Source organism: Talpa europaea (genome assembly GCF_964194135.1).
Source record: "Talpa europaea genome assembly, chromosome: 7".
NCBI classification, from domain to species: domain Eukaryota; kingdom Metazoa; phylum Chordata; class Mammalia; order Eulipotyphla; family Talpidae; genus Talpa; species Talpa europaea.
In genome coordinates, this window is record NC_140074.1 from 11763830 (window position 1) to 11780332 (window position 16503).

Here is a 16503-nt window from a genome sequence, read left to right on the forward strand (position 1 = left end):
TGACTGTCCATTTGAACTCCCAGAAGAAGTTGTGAGCCAACTAAGAGAGGAAGCTGAGTGCACCAGGAGATCCCTTCACCGCTCATCCTTGGGCCTGCGTCTGTTTTTTTTCCTCTTTCTCTCTCCCTGGACTGCTTCCAAAAGCCTGGAGAGGAGGGCCCGTGCCCAGGGCTGAGGATCTGTCCCCTTCCTGTTGCCAGGATGTGTACTTGGACCTCACTCTGCCCTTCAGTGCAGCATCTGGTCTTCAAATGTGGCCCAGAGAAGGTGTGGCTCTTCCTGGGGGTCACAGAGTACCGGCTTTGAGGAGTGGAGAGGGGCTTCACGTATGAATGGACCCCATTGAAGGGCACAATGCCCTCCTCTGTTGGTGCTGCTGCTTCCCAGGGTGGGGACATGGAAAAGCACAGAGGCAGGAAGGGACTGGGTGGGTGAAGGGGTGAGGGGGCTGATGTCCCCCAGTGCAGGAGAGACACAGAAAGCACTGAGTGCTGCAGGGCCCCTTTGTGCCTGAGTTCTACCAGATCTGTGCATCTACCCCCGGCTGTCTGCCCATTCGGGCCACAAGCTGCCCCCCACTGTGCTGCTGCAGTAGGGGTGCAGAGGCCCCAGCCCTGCTCTCCAGGAGTGCCCAGTGCCCTGGGGGGCGGGGGATGCTACCTCCTCTCAGCCTGTTCCACAACCCCTTCCAGCAGCCTCTCCCTTCTCTCTCCCCTAATCCTGGCTGTTTTTCCAGACTCAGCTCAAATAGTGCCTCCTCCTTCAGCCCTTCCCTTGCCCTCAGCCTGAGGTGCTCTTTTCCCTCCTGAAACAGCAGAGTGATTACTATCTGTTCAGTTCACTTTGCAGTCACGTACAGTGACGTGAACTCTTCTGTTGTCTTAAGCTGATTTAAAATTAAATCACTTCATTTCCTGTTCCTGGCTGCTTTTAACCTTTTCTCCTGTATGTGTGCTCTTTGGGGACAGGGAACACTTGCGAAGGTAGGTTTCACAGCTCCGGGTACAGTGTTCTGCTCAATAGGACACAGCCATGTGCAGAAGGGGCAGCTGGAAGGCAGGGAGGGCACCAGAAGGCTGCAAGGGAAAGAGAGTCATGATTTGTGATCCCTGCCTGGACTGGGTGGGATGTGATGGCCGATAAAACCTAAGAGGTAATACAAAGTCGATGTTTTGATGACTGCCTGCTAGGTCCTGGGCACTTGTTCCTTCACACATCTGAGGGATGGGAACCTGATGGATGGTCATTCCAGCCCTCTGAAGTAACGCACCGTTATCCTCGTTTTCTGAACAAAGGGACACGTTCAGTGGCCGGAAGGCGCCGCTTTGTGGTGGAGGGCCTTATGCTCCTGCCAGGCTTCATCCTCAAGATGAGGAGCCACGATGTGAGCTCTGCTTTCTAACTCTGTCTCGGTTCTGTTGGTGAGCCTATGCCAGTCTCTACCTGCCGCTGTCATGGGGCAGTCTGGCCTGGGTTTGCAATTAGCATAATGAACACATTGTGTGAGCCGGGGCCGGCATTTCTCTCCTAAGGCTGCCAGCCTTCGTTTTTGATGAAAGAGAAGCAGCCCCAGCCCTCACGGTGGCCCCTGGTCCCCAGTGGTTGTCTCTGGCTCCTCTTCAGCCTCCTTTTCTTTTGTTCCCTCATGTGCTTTGCCCTCAGTCCCTCTATGGGATCAAGTGGGGTGGGGGCTGGTGGCTTTCAAACTATCTGGTTCAGCCACAGGCCCAATAGCTCCTAGCCCTTTCGCAAGCCCAGTTCTGGATTATTCCAGTGTGTGGAGGGTGTGGAATCTGCCGCCAGGAGAGATGGTGGCGCAAGTGGCTTCAGGAGGTGGCAGGCACCAGTGCCACTTGGGAAAAGAGGTGTGGCCCTGCCACTTCCCTATGTGGTCCGCTCACTTCCCTTTGCGTGTGGTCTCCCACCTCCAAAATAGGCACCACGGTGACTTTGTCAGGGAAGGGAAGAGGGTGGAGAACAGAGAAACCCAAGGAGCTACACCATCCTTTCTGCATTCCCCGCTGCTATTTGGGGAGTAAAGAGTTGGGGTGGAGAGCAGGAAGCCCAGGCTCTAACTTCAGTCCCTCCCATTGTACCTCCAGCCTGCTAATCTCAGATTTTCTCTGGAAAGTTGGCATCTATGGGTGTGGTTTAAGATGACTTTTGGGGGGACGGGTCTTGGATTGGGGGGGTCTGGGTCTGGGAGTTGGAACCTTAGAGGAGAGGAAGAAGAGAATCCTGGAAGGCAAGTTCCTCCTTATGTGTGAGCAGGGGTGTGCAGGATGATGTGGTTCACACATCCCAGGGGTGCATCTGCCTCTGGGCCCCCACATGTGATCTAGGTGGATGTAGATGGGGTGGGAGTCTGATATAAGCCATGGTTTGTCTGCTCTATGTGTGCGCAGGGGCTGGGTGTGGACATGCCTGTATGCACCTGTCTGTGTACCAGTTTGGGCCTCCAACTCTGGATCTCTGTAAAAAGAAAAAAATCTGCCCTGTATTTGAAAAGCAAGTTAGGAGAAAGTTTTTAGGTAGGAGATGGGTATTCTGGATTCCTTCCTATGGCTTCAATGAAACCATTCCCCTTTTGGGAACTCTCCCGATTCTGACAGATCTTTTAAGCCTCTCATGTAGGGGACATTCAGTGAATTCTCAAAGGATCCTCCTCTGGCCTAAACTTTAATCCTTTCAGCCCAGTCCCTTACTTAGGCGGGAAAGAACAAGACCCCCAAAGCCTAGTGGTCCTTTCAGCAGCTTACATTCAATAAAGGGTGCTCAGCTCCTGACCTATTAAGTCAGATTTGGGCTAGCCTGGGCCCTACCCACAGAGAAATATACATGTAACCCCCCTTCCAACATCCGGTAATTGCACTGTGAGTCACAGATTAATCCAGGTGAGAGATAAAGGGGAGGGAAAGCCTGGGGCACGTGAGTCACCTCTACCCTCCTCAGGAGAGGCCAGCCTGCCCATCCCCCTGCTGCAGAGCGTGAAGAGAAGGAGGCATCTTCGTTGCCCAAGTTGCAAATGGGGACCAAGGGTGTTCCAAGCCCAGGGGGAGACTCATTTCCCTCTCCCACTTCAGCGTCTGGGTTGGAAAAGGAGAAAATAATTTTTCTGGCTCACACGAGGCCCAGAGGGGTGTAGGAACTCGTCTAGGGTCACACAGGGAGATGAGGGTGGAGTTACAGGGAATCTAGGCGTCCTGTCTGCAGGTAAGCTACTTGCTGCTGAGCCTGGGCTTTCCTGGGGCCAAGGAGGGGTGGAGTGTGAAATTAAAAACGAGTAGAGAGGCCTGTGCGCCATATCTCTGCCATGTGGCAGGGAACAGTGAAAAGCCCGGTCCCCTCCCCTGCCCTGGGCTGCCCACCAGCCTTGCTCCTTTCTTTCTGCTCAAAGCAGTTAAATGAAGCTTCTCAGCAACCCCCAGAGGAGCAGGATCAAGGACAGGTGTCGTGGGTGGGAGCAAGAACTCCGGTCTTCCTCAGTTCAAGTTAAATGTCCTGGTTTCCCACCGGGAACTCCTCAGAAGCAGAGTCTAGTCTCTTCTATTCTTCCAGACTAAGGAATTGGGCTGAGCCCTCCTAAAGGCTGCCCAGGTCAAGGTTGGGCCCTAATTGGGAGGGTGAGGGGGGGTCACAGAGTTCCAGCTCCTGTTCCACTTATCAGCCAATGGTCTGGATGAAAAAGATAATCACATAATGGCGTCCTGCCTTTTTCCAAGTTTCCTCTATACATGCCCACCACAGTTCCCAACCAGCGGGGTCTCCCTGGAGCCCCGTTCCTGCTGACCCCAAGTCTAGAGACCCTCAGAAAGTCATTCCTGAAGTCTGACTACAGAATCTCCTGCTGCGGCCTGTCTTTGCAACCTGAATCTTTCGCCTGTGACTCCTCTCCCCTAGGCGGGCAGCGAGTGACTGGCTTGTAATTGGCACCCAGGCTGGGCTGGGACTAGGGGAGAGTAGAGCGGGGATCCCACATGCCCATCGCCTATCTTGATCTACAGATGCAGAGCCTCCTTCCAACACCTTTGCCCCACCCTGCTTCAGACTATAGGCCTCTCCGTTGTCCTGGTTCAGGTTCCTGTCTGCCCAAATTCAGTTTTTGCCAACCTGCCCTGCCCACTCCTCTGCCTCCTAAACCTAAAATCCAAACCCTCCTTCCTCCCTCCAGCCACTGCCCCACATCTGGGCTCTTTCCCTCCTCCATGTCCTCCTTCCAAGCCTCCTGGCTTCAGTCTTTCCCCTTTCAACCCATCCTCCACTCAGCAGCTAGAAAGACCCATCTAAAGGGCAAGTGGAGATCGTGTTACCCCCTCCGCTTAAATCTCTCAGGCCTCCCATTAGCCATTCTTCCAAGGGATAGAACATTGATCAATTCTTTTTTTTTTTAAAGATTTATTTATGCCTACAAGAACTGGGGTACAGGCCAGAGCTGTGGAGGGTGAGAGAATTCACCAGAGACAGAGTAGAGAGCAGAACAGGCAGACTGGCTGAAATACACTGCTGAGGGGAGCAGCGGGTGAGAGAGGAGAGGTCTGCTGCGCCATGTGGGTAGCTCCCTGGTGCCCGGGAATTGAACTTGTGCCACAGGGGTTGCGGACTTCTTCACAGCGCAGAGCTCAACCTGCTGCGCCACCAGGGAGGCCCTCCATTCTAACCTTGTTCAGAACCCTGATAGAAAGTAGTTAAAATGTAGTGGTTGAAGCAGGAGTGGGGGCATGGACTCTGCCTCCTTGGCTTCGCTTTCCCCCGCTCCAGCTGCAGCAGTCCCTCTGAGAGCTTCCTCAGAGCCCTGAGGCTTAAAGAAGCTTGAATATCTCTGGTTCTTGGATAAGGTCCTACCTATAGAACTCAAGACCCTTCTCATGCTGCCCATGTCCCCCTCCAGCCTTACTAGAGCTGCCCATGTCCCCCTCCAGCCTTACTAGAGCCGCTCTCATCATGAACCAGGCTGCCAACCATCCCTACCAGGGTCTGACCCAGAAATCTCTCACCTGGAAAACCCTCCACAAAATCCCCAGCCAAATGTTTCCTCCTCCAGGAAGTCTTCCGAGCGCCTCAGTCCAAAGGATGCTCCAGCTCTCTTTCTGGTTGCAGGGCCTGGCAAATGCTGGGCCCTGTTCAGGCACCCCAGTTAGACTGTGAGCTTTCTTTCCTTTCCTTCTTGGTCTGACCACTCGTCCTCTGAGGCAACCCCACTCTGCTTCCAGGAGCCTTCCTGCCAGTGAGGAGGGAAATCAGAAAGTTCTTGAGCTCTAAGAATCTGGTCCCTGAGGTGTGAACCAGATCCCCTAGGCCTGTTTGCAGTGATGGCCTGGTCTGTGTCAGCTCCAAATCACTAACACCTTCCCTCCAGGCTGGCATGGGCAGGATCCTTGACAGACCCCTACCTCTTGTCTCTGGCTTTTATAAACACTAGCCCAGATGCACAGCCAGGCCCAGCAGGAACAGAGAGATGGGCCCACAGACCCCCTTAGACACACACATGCACACATGGGCCCTCGTGGATATAAACAGTCCTGTGCGGACCCCACAGCCACTCACATGGACACACAGGCCCCGTGGGAGCTTGCAGGCACGAGTGCACGTGGGCTGCGACAGAGGAAACGTGGCTATGATCATGGAGGCGGCTTTGGAATGAAGCTGTCTTCGATGTTGACTATGCTAGACAATTTCCAAAGTCTGAAACATCCACGATCATGTTTGATTCTTACAGAGATCCGGGCTGGGGTGTGAGGGGGAGATGTTCCACTGGAACCTTTCAATCAGGTGATTGATGAAGAGACTGAGACTCAAGGATGGGAGAAGAGGACTGTCTAGGTCACCTGGCTGGGTAGTGGACAAGCTAAGCATGGAGCTGAGGCCCTAGGTCTGCAAGAGGGCTCTGCCCCCATCAGCCTGGCCCCTGACACTGGGGTCTTCCTCAGCAGGGAGTCTAGGTCCATCATGCCAGCCCTTGGCCTCCTCACTAAGACCCTCTGCTAGCCTTAAAGGGTGCTGTCCCTCAAAGGGTGCCAAGGGCAGCTCAGGAACATTAGAAGGTAAACCCAGAGTTTCCAGGATATGGGTCAAAAGGTACATTTTCTCAAGATCCCACTGATCGTCAGGCTAGAGGCACCTGAAAGGGCAGCTTGTCCTCATAAGCTCCCTGTCATCTGGGTTGTCCGGAGACAGGGGGTGACTGTGTTGGCGCAGTAGGAGGAGCTGCTTGCCTGCCCCCTAGTCTAGGGACGCTCATAATGGGGTGATTCATTTTTTCCTTTCCACTCCCCATTCCAATCCAGAGCCAGCCCCCAACTCCTGAGGCCCAGAATCAGGAGTAGCGTCCATCAGCGGCATAGGAGTAGGGCACACGCTGGTAGGGGAGCTCAGGCCTGGAGGGGTGCGGTACATTCCTGTGCCCTGACTCTCTGCCTATGCCCCCTTCCCATCTCTCCTCCCCATCCCACAGGGTTTGAATCGCAGCTCAACACTCAGTGGCTGAGTGAGATCTTAGTAGGTGACTTCTCTTCAATCCTCAGTTTTGTCATCGGTGAAAGGGGGAAAATACACCTACTTCTGGGGGTTGTTTTGCAAATGTGAGGAAGTGTTTTCTGAACTTGAAATGTCTGAGTGTCGGCTTTGATCTGCTCCTCTTCCACCCAGCTCTAATGCTCTGGAAGAGGCTGGGGGGCAGGAGCATGATTTCTGTCTCCACTCTTCTCTGTTCCACTGGCTCACAGCAAAGCTCACGTCTCCTCTGCTGGTCCAGGCTGCTCCTATTCAGGCAAAAGGGAGTTTGGGGGGCAGGAAATGAAGGGTGTGCCACCCCTTACAGGGCCCCAGCCAGCCCCTCTGGTCCAGCAGGCTGGGACTTGCATTTTCAGCCCTTCCCTTGCCTGGGAACCCACTCCCCCAGCTCTGACCTCAAAAGAGTCACGGCCTCCCACAGGGTGGATGGGCTGTCAAGGCCCCTTCCCTGGTTCAGCCCTCCCGCCCAGGTGAGACACAGACCTTGCTCAAGATGCCCTGGGAGGTGGGGCCTCCTCTTCTTCCTCCTCCTGGAGCTCCAAGGCAGGCTGACTTCCAGCCTACACTCAGCCCTGGCTTTCCTTCTCAAAGTACAAGAGGGAGCCCAGAGGACTCTGGGAAACCTGTGTGACTGGTGAAGGCCTCACCAATCTCTCTCTCCTCTGTGAAGCTGTCTTCTGTCTTTTGCTCCAGGGGCACCACTCACATTGACTACAATGAGGATGATGCCTCCCTAGGGTTGAGCATTGACATCCTGCTACAGTTCCCAAGCCCAGGTCCAACCTGGCCCCTCTGAACAAGCATCCTCAGCCCCTGACCCCTCTTTATGCCAGATGATTCTAGGAATGCTGGCAGTAACAAGGGACTCTTGGAAACCATTGCATCCCTCCTCCAGGCTGAGTCATCTCAGGCCACTAAGAAGCACAAAGACCTACCCAACCCAAACCCCTCAGCTTCAATCCTAACACATTCCAGAGTGCATGTGTGATGTGCACTTATGAACGTGTGTTATGGAAAGGAAGGAATTTGGTGGGAGCATATGGGGTCATGGTCTTGAAGTCTGGGTCCTGATTGGGAGAAGGGGGCATTGAGATGCAGCCTTTTTTTTTTTTTTAAAGATTTATTTTATTTATACAAGAGCAGGGGTACAGTCCAGAGGTGTGGGGGGTGAGAGGATTCACTGAAATACACTGTTGAGGGGAGCAGCGGGTGAGACAGGAGAGGTCTGCCGCGCCATGTGGGACACTCGCCGGCCGGCCGGGATCGAACCGGTACTGCAGAGGCTGTGGACAGCTTCACAGCGCTGCGCTCAACCACCTGCACCACCCAAGACGCAGCCTTTGTTTCACCTGCTAAGTCATGCGCTTTGGTATCTACTAGAGGAGTCATAAAGATGCCCTATGGTGACCTGCAGCCCCAAGATTATATGTAGGCACATATATGCACACACACATGTGTGAGTACACATAGATCCATATGTGTAAACAAGCGCTGCTTAATGTAAACACGATACCAAATGCCTGGTTGTGTTCATGACCTGCTCCCTCCTGGTACAGCTCATGTGAACCCCTTGGGAACTGAGCACAAACACCTGTATACAAGGGTCTTGCATGTGCCTGCTGGTAGCACAGCTGCCCCTATTCTCCACTGCCAAGCTCCATGATGGCAGGCCCAGGGTGTGGCAGGGTGTGGATGGGGTGCTGTGGCTTGTGGTTTCTTACTTTCTTTCACTGAGGAGATCCTTGCCATTTACTGCCTTGTGCTGCCTTTATAGCCCCACCTGAGGCAGTGAGGGGCTGGGAAACACCATGGAGTAGGGAGAAGAGAAGGTAGATTGTTTTGGGGTGGGGGGTGTCCCGTATTCCCATAATTTGGACTCTGGCACCAGGAGTTTAGAGTTCTGCCTTGAGTCACAGGCTGGCAATGAGGCCAGCAGGCAGGCACTCAGTGATGGCTCCCTGATTCACCATGGAGCCTCCCAGCCCGTGGGGGCCCAGGGGCGTGGGGTGCATCTCTTTGGGCCAAGAGCCATTAGAGACCTGGTGTGCAGGTTGCATATATGTACGAGCTTCTGGCCAGGCTCTCGTGTGAATATCGGCCAGCGTGGCTGCCAGCCTCAGGGTACACGTGTATGACTCTCTGTGTGCTGCTAAGCCCCATATTTTGGGGCATGAATCACCCCTGGAGCCTTCATTTCTAGGAGCCATTCCTCAATGGATAAGTCCCCAGGGCTCTAGACCCACCTGAAATTCATCCCCTCTGGAAAATGTGGTTTCTTTGGTCTCCCTTAACGATGCTGCCATTGAGACTTGGGGCAAAGACATATTTGCTCCCAATTCTGTGGTTTCAGCCCACCAGGTCTTGGTTTCCTGATTATTAAATGCAAGAGAGGGAATAGGGCTGTCCCATAGACCCCCTCTGGAGGGGCTGACACCTTACAGTTTAACCAGCTCAATCTCTTAAAGGGAAGGATTATCCCCTGGCTAGTGATGAGCCAGAGAGGGAGAGCAGAAGGATAAAAACAGCTGGAACTCACCCTGTTGGCAAGCATGTGGATGTGGCATGTCAGGACAACTGCTGCTCAGCCTCTGGAGCCATGTGCACCATGCACTCAGGTACACGTGTGACAGGCTCAGTTAAGCCAGCTGTGTTCAACAGGCAAGTGCCCGTGAAGAATCCCAGCAAATGTGATGAGGCACATAAGACACGGTGGATGCAGCCTGGGCAGAGCTGCTCAGGGCCTGGAGGGTGTGACATGTCATACCCACAGCACATGGAGCCCGGACCCATAAATTCTCGCAGAAACTCATCACCTGTGTTCCGTGTGTCCACCGGGATCTGGACTATGAGCGGGTCTCCTCACTGGGCGCCCACAGCCTCCTTCCACCAGCCCCCCCCCCCCCCCACATGCTGGGTCCAGCCATCCTGTAGAGCTGGGACCATCAACTTTCCTTTCTCACGTGTCTCCCTGGCCCAGGCCATGATGGAGAAGAGAACAGGGCTCACTATGGGCTGGGAGTCTCCTTGGCAGCCCCATTCTCAGACCCAGTCGGGGTCCCACACATGCCTATACCTCCCCCCCCACTACCCCTGGCTCTGTCCACAGCCTCCAGGACACCCCTCCCCTAAGGGCCCTGGGAAGGAGCAACCCCACTCCTAAAGCTCCTTGCACACCACGACCCCCTGCCTTCCTCATCAGCTCCCTCCCAAGTGTGTGAGTGTGAGTGTGTGTGTGCATGTGAGTGTGTGTGCGCGCGCGGTGTTGGAGGGTCCGCCCACTCCTCGGGCCCTGCGGGCTGAGCGGGCGGGGCGGCGGGGCGGCGGGGCGGGCCTCCAGCGCTCCTATAAATCGCGCCTCCCTGGTTCCCGCGGCCACTGCAGCTGTGCCCGCCGCCTCCGAGCCGCCCTCCGCCCGCCCGCCCGCGCCGCCGCCCGCCCCGAGCCATGGGTCGACAGAAGGAGCTGGTGGCCCGCTGCGGGGAGATGCTGCACATCCGCTACCGGCTGCTCCGCCAGGCGCTGGCCGAGTGCCTGGGGACCCTCATCCTCGTGGTGAGTGGAGGGACCGGGACAGACACTTCTCTCTCTCTGCAACTTCCACCTTCAACCTTCAGGATCCCTCTGAGCTCGCAAGGGCTGGTTTTCCACGACAGCACTGAGTCCTGTCCCAGCGCTGACCTCCCCTGGCTTGACTCCTTCCAGAGTGCCCATCCGTGACAGCTCTGCCCCTTGACAGAAAGACACCTGTGATTCCCCTGTGACAGCTCCGACCCTTTACCTTCCTTCCATGACCCAGTCCACAGGCTGGGACAGCGGTCACCCCTGCCAGCTCGGACCTGCAGCCTCTCCTCTTGGCTCTCACAGAGTCCCAGCTTTGGGGTGCAGGTGGGACAGAGGCAAATGAGCCCCTGTTAGGTTATTTGGGTCCTGAATGTCTGGCCCCTAATGAATAATTAAGCCCCAGAAAGTCCAAAAGTTCCAATGACGTGAGGCCAATTTGTTTCTGGTGGGGGCAGAGGGCAGAGGCCACCTGGGGAGAAGGGAAGATCCTGCAGATAGGGAGCTGTGAAAGGCAGCTGGGCCCCCAGGCACACAGCTTCTGTCCTGCGTAGTGACACCAGACCGTGTCAGTTACCTAGACAGGTGCTGTCAGCTCTGCAGAAGCACCGAGTTACGCCCCAGCCTCTCAGTTACTCCAGGGGAGCACTTCCCCTGCTGAGGTGAGGTGACGACTCCCCAGTCCCACTTACAACCTGCTGGTGCCACTTTGGCCCCTGGACTGTTCCTGGGTGACTGTTTACACTCCTTGGGTCTGGCAGACACGCCAGTTATGCTCTCCATTTCCTGTCCCAGTTACTCTCTGATCTTCAGTCACTCATGTGATTACACCTGTTTTTCCCTGTGTTACTTCTGGGTTCAGTTACTCCATTGCTGCAGCCCCAGCTGCAGACCAGTCAGCAGCTCCCTCCCCCCTCCCCCACCAGGTGAGAAAGCTTAATTAGGGGCAAGTAGGGATGGGGTGGCCCACCCCAGGTGGGTGGTGGTTGTTGGTGGAGAAGACTCCATGGGAACAGGGCACCAAGACTCACCTTTAGCTATCAGAACAGGAAGGGGGGAAGCCAGTTGGGGCACTTTATCCATAGTCCCTCAAAAGACTAGCCCAACCAGTCATCACCACCCCTTCTCTACCCTGTGCCAAGAAGGGATTAAGGTGCTTATCACCCTCCTGCCCCAGAGTCTTGTATCCCCCACTCCCTGTCTGATTCATGGTCCCACCCCCTGTTCGAGAACATCCAGGACAGGGAAAGTTGTCTTCTGCCTTCCTGGAGGCACCGTCCTATTCCTCCCAAGTCTCATTTGCCTTCCCCACAAAGGAGCAGTCAGGTCTCATGCTCAGTCCCAGGATCATTTGGCTTATCCCAGACCACGAAAGGAAGGTATTTCTTTAGCAGAGAGTCGACATTCAGGCCCAGGTGGGTGTGAGGCATCGGATGTTGGTGGAGAGCAGGACCAAAAGGGCTGCCTGAGAGCAGGGCCCACCCCTGGGACACCCCTGAATGGCAGGTGAGGGCTCGATCTCTGTGGGTTGGAGACCTAGAGCCTACAGATGCAGAATCAGGACTGACTTTGGGCCAAGAGGAGTCCTAGTCTCTGGGGTATCTAGTAAGGGTAAGGCTGGGGAGGGGGTGGTAGGGAGCAGAAGAAAGGGAAAGGAAGAGGAAGATTAGTAGCAAGGTGGTGGAACTGGCTCTGACAGCTTCTCCCTCCAAGGTCTCCTGGGATGGAGCCAGGTTTGGGCCTCAGGCAGGCAGAGAGTTGAGTCCAGGACCTACCAAGCCGGGCGGGTGCCCCAGACCCTCACATGCCTGCCCACCCGCCCCCTTCACATACTCACAATCTGATCTTTGCTCAGGTTTGCACCTGCCTGCCTATCTTGGCCCTGCATCACAGCCTCTGGCTTCTCTTCTATCTCTTGGTCTTTCTGAGGGATAATAATCAAAATACTTGACCCAGGGCACTGACCATCAGAATGGACAAGAATCCTTCGCACGGATCTTGAAACCTATCTGCTGGGTAGATATGAAATCTTTGGTATTAGGGAGATGAGAGAGGTCACCTTGGGCAGGGATTGGAGCAGCTTTGGGGAACATTTTGGGGGCTCACAGTAACAACTCTGTATAGGTTGCATGGAAGTATGGATACACTTGAACTAGAAGAATGACATTTGCAGGACAGCGGGACCTCCATCCCCTGAGTCCCCCCAGCTCTGGCAGAAAACTTAAACCCAGTCTCCCCATTTCTACTACTCTGGGTCCTGGATCAGGGCTAGTGCAAGAGCATCAGATCTGTTTTTAGGACCTGCAAATCTGAGAGGGGAACCTGGTCCCCTGGGGGCAAGAGGTTGGGTGGGTGGAGAGAGGAGGCTCTGGGGCAGGTTAAGGTCAAGGTGGGTAAAGGTCTGAGAGGGAGTGGATGGTGGATCGTGGGTTGGACTATGTAAGAGGCCAACTCTGATAATCTCGGATTGCAAGGTGAGTAGGTGTGGGTAGGCAGGGAATGTGACATCCCAGACTCAGAAGTGGGTTCCACGGAACTTCTGGCCTCCTTATTTCTTCCCCCATCACCACCACCAACTGAGCTCTGCTTTGGGGCAAAGAGGGAGGCAGCTGCTGGTTGGGGACGAGTGAACACTTCCCCACCTCCCTCTGGGCCAGGCCTGAAGGAAGGTGCTGAGGAGAAAGTATAGAGATTCCAGGAAAGTTAATCATGGTGGTTAGACCATCTTTTGGGTTCCCGGCCATAGACTCTGCTTCCAGTGCCTTCTGAGGGACCCTGTTATATTAAAGTTGGCACGCTGGGAGTGGGAGGGCATGCCTCCTGTGGGGTGCACTTGTGGCAGGAGGGGGTTCAGGTTGCATTTCCCTCTATATATAGGGATATGGTGGTCACTGGCTTCACCCCTACCCTGTGGAATGGTCTTGGCTGGGTCTCACCCCCCCTGTCTTGTTCTGTTTTCTAACACAGATGTTTGGCTGTGGCTCCGTGGCCCAGGTTGTGCTCAGCCGGGGCACCCACGGTGGCTTTCTTACCATCAACCTGGCCTTCGGCTTTGCTGTCACTCTGGCCATCCTGGTTGCTGGTCAGGTCTCCGGTAAGGTCTTAGCCTCGTCATACCCCTCAAGAACATTCCCATGGGGAGTGGGTGGTGAGGTGTTCCTGAGGGTGGCACATGGCTGTGGCCTTAGGTTTGAATTCATGGGAGAGTAGAGAAGGAACTCGATGCTTAGAACCTTCCACTCTCAGCTTGGAATCCGAGATTATCAGAGTTGGCCTCTTACATAGTCCAACCCACCATCCATTTAAAAAGTCCTTCTTTGTGCTATGTTCAGAGGCACAAAGAAGGAGATGTGGGCCTCAGGGTTCTGGCCTCCCCACCATGGCAGACTGTGATTAATCGGTCCCTTCCCCTCTCTTCCTCAGGAGCCCATCTGAACCCTGCTGTGACCTTTGCCATGTGCTTTCTGGCACGTGAGCCATGGATCAAATTGCCCATCTACGCCTTGGCTCAGACACTGGGAGCCTTCCTGGGTGCTGGGATCGTTTTTGGGCTGTATTATGGTGAGCATTCCCTTTCCCGCCCTCCTCTGCTACCCACCTCTCTCTGCTTGGGACCTGCTGGCACTGGGCCTTTTGATGACAAACATTTGGGGCCTGCCCAGGCCCTGGGCTCATGACTCACTCATTTACGCACAGGCCCACGTGGGGGGCTGAGGGGAAAGAAACGGGTTGTGCAACAAGAGTCTTGGACCCTCCACCCCAGTCCCTCTCTCTCCAGAGAATTACGGAGATGATTGTACTCACCTGTGACCCTTGGAGGGTGGGGAGGGCCAGCCTGAGGGGGGACACCAGGCTCAGGCCTCTGCCTCAACCTCTCTGGGTCTAATTTGTCACCAGATGCAATCTGGGCCTTCGCCAACAATGAGCTTATAGTCACCGGCCCCAATGGCACAGCTGGCATCTTTGCCACCTATCCCTCCGGACACTTGGACATGGTCAACGGCTTCTTTGACCAGGTATGGGCCAGGGCCATGTGATGGGGACACAGGGAGGAGGACCAAGCTGCCCTGACTGCCTCATGGGCTGGCTGGGGGACAGGACTCTTGGTCTATGGTTTCTCAATATGTGGAGACACCCCCTTCAGACTCATGGTGTCAGGCACTTATAAAACATGCAGGTTCCTATTTAACCAGCTCCCCAGGAGATCCTAACAATGCAAAGCTTCTAGCACCATTGCTCCTGAGAGCACAGCCAGGAGATGATAAGACTAAAGGGTGGAGGGAAGCCAGAGGATGGAAGGAGGGATCTGAGGGAGGCCTGGGAGGTGCTCCTCACTCTGGTCTCCCCACTCTCTCCCTGCACCCCAGTTCATTGGCACAGCTTCCCTCATCGTGTGTGTGCTGGCCATCGTGGACCCCTACAACAACCCTGTCCCTCGCGGCCTGGAGGCCTTCACAGTGGGCCTGGTGGTCCTGGTCATCGGCACCTCCATGGGCTTCAACTCTGGCTATGCCGTCAACCCCGCCAGGGACTTCGGCCCCCGCCTTTTCACCGCCATCGCTGGCTGGGGCACGGAAGTCTTCACGTGAGTGCAGTCCCCACCCAGAGTGCCCCAACTTGCCTCTCCTCTGCCCTGCCCCCCCACCCCTCACCACATACATCTGTCCTCCCACAGGACCGGCCGCCACTGGTGGTGGGTGCCCATCGTGTCTCCTCTGCTGGGCTCCATCGCGGGCGTCTTGGTGTACCAGCTCATGATTGGTTGCCACCTGGAGCCGCCCCCACCCTCCACCGAGGAAGAGAACGTGAAGCTGGCCCAAGTGAAGCACAAGGAGTAGATCTGAGTGGGCAGGGGACACCCCCCCTCCGGCAACCTCCCGGAACATCCACTGACTTTGCAGGGGCTGCTCCCTAGAAGCCCCTCACGAGCCCTCTCCCAGGCTAAGAAGCTCTTTGTCTACACCCCACCCCAGTGGACAGCCTCCTCTCAGGATTTCCCACTGGATTCTGCCCACATAGGATCTTAGGCCACTGCCCTTAAGCTGGTGGGACAGGGAGTAGGGTCACCCTATTCCTTTGTCTCCCAGAGGCTGAGGATGGGCGACTGGTGTGTGAGTGTGTGTGCACAGGCATGCGTGTGGGTTCCTGGATCTTCAGGACAAGGGATCAAGCTGGGTGGGGGAGGCGAGAGGGTGGAAGGGGTAAGTGAGTGGTCCATTTGTGAGTGAGGAAAGTGCCTGGGGTCTGCATGTTTCCGGGGCTCCATGCGGAAGAGAGTCCAGATCTATGTTTTTATTTGTGTGTGTGTGCGTGTGTGTGCGTGCGCGTGTGTGCCCTTTTTTCCTAAGTAGGGAGCTTCTCTATGCTTTGGGGATGGGAGGTGTGGGTATGGCTGGGTCAGGAGGGACCACAACCCAGGTTTGCAACTCCGGCCATCCATAAGTGGGGGCTGAGTAATATGTTTCTGCAATAATGTAGGCATGAGGGGGTGGGATAAAGTTCAGGTCATAAGTTTCATGTCGCTCTTTTTAAAAAAAAAAATATATATATATATAGCAGATGTTACAGTCTTAGGGATGGGAGTTGGGAGACTCTACTTTAAATAAGGTCCTCACTCCTTTCTTCTTTCACTCAATGTATGTATTCTTTTGCCTTTTATAAAAAAAAAATAAAATGTATGTATAACACCGCCAATTATGCAGATATCTTTCTGCTTGCTCTGGATTTTTTTCTGGGGTTAATGAAGGAACTTGAGTGTGTCTGGTCACAAATACCCAGGCTGCCCAGCTGGGTCTGTCACTTGGCCAGGGAATAACACGGGGAACAGTACATCAGCTGTGCCCTGGGTGGCAGGGGTCAGTCACACACAGGGGTCAGAGACCCCTGGCACAACTCCTTTCCTATCCCTGGACCAATACATCCCCCACGAAGGCAGGCTTGAGCCTAGCATAGGGAAAAAACTTTCTCCTAGGCGCAGCTGCCCTTAGGAGAGGATTGCTATCCAAAAGTAGTGAGCTCCTTGTTGCTGGAGGAAACCAATCAGACTGGTAACTGGCATGGTTTTCTACAGATCAAAGCTGTTCAGGCTCCATCACCACCACCTAGACCTTGTCCACAGCTCCCTTAGCGCAGTCTCCCTGCCACCAAACCTGCTCCATTTGGTCCATACAGCAACCAGAGGATCATTCTAAAACCCATGCTGAAAATGGGGCAGAGAAAATCTCCATCCTGCGCTCAGGTCCTTCAAGACCTGGCTTCTGGCTGCTGGCAGTGCTTCATGCACCCCAGATTTTATGAGCTCCTGTCATCTCCTATCTTCAGACCTTCCCCCTAAAGTCTCACTCACATCTTTGCTCACTAAAATCTTACTCTAATGCCTCCTCCTCCAGGAAGTCATCCTGTTTATTTCCGCACTATTCCGCTACCTTCCACAGT

At 54.9% G+C, this 16503-nt stretch overlaps 1 protein-coding gene across 1 annotated transcript; it reads left to right on the forward strand.

The window, feature by feature from the left end:
- Positions 1-9954: 9954 nt before the first annotated feature.
- On the forward strand, positions 9955-14906 carry AQP3 (aquaporin 3 (Gill blood group); the record flags this gene model as incomplete). Its single annotated transcript, XM_084236584.1, has 6 exons — positions 9955-10062; positions 13036-13162; positions 13492-13629; positions 13966-14084; positions 14436-14653; positions 14744-14906. 6 exons carry the CDS (start codon positions 9955-9957, stop codon positions 14904-14906), a joined length of 873 nt encoding a protein of 290 aa, XP_084092710.1.
- Positions 14907-16503: the final 1597 nt, after the last annotated feature.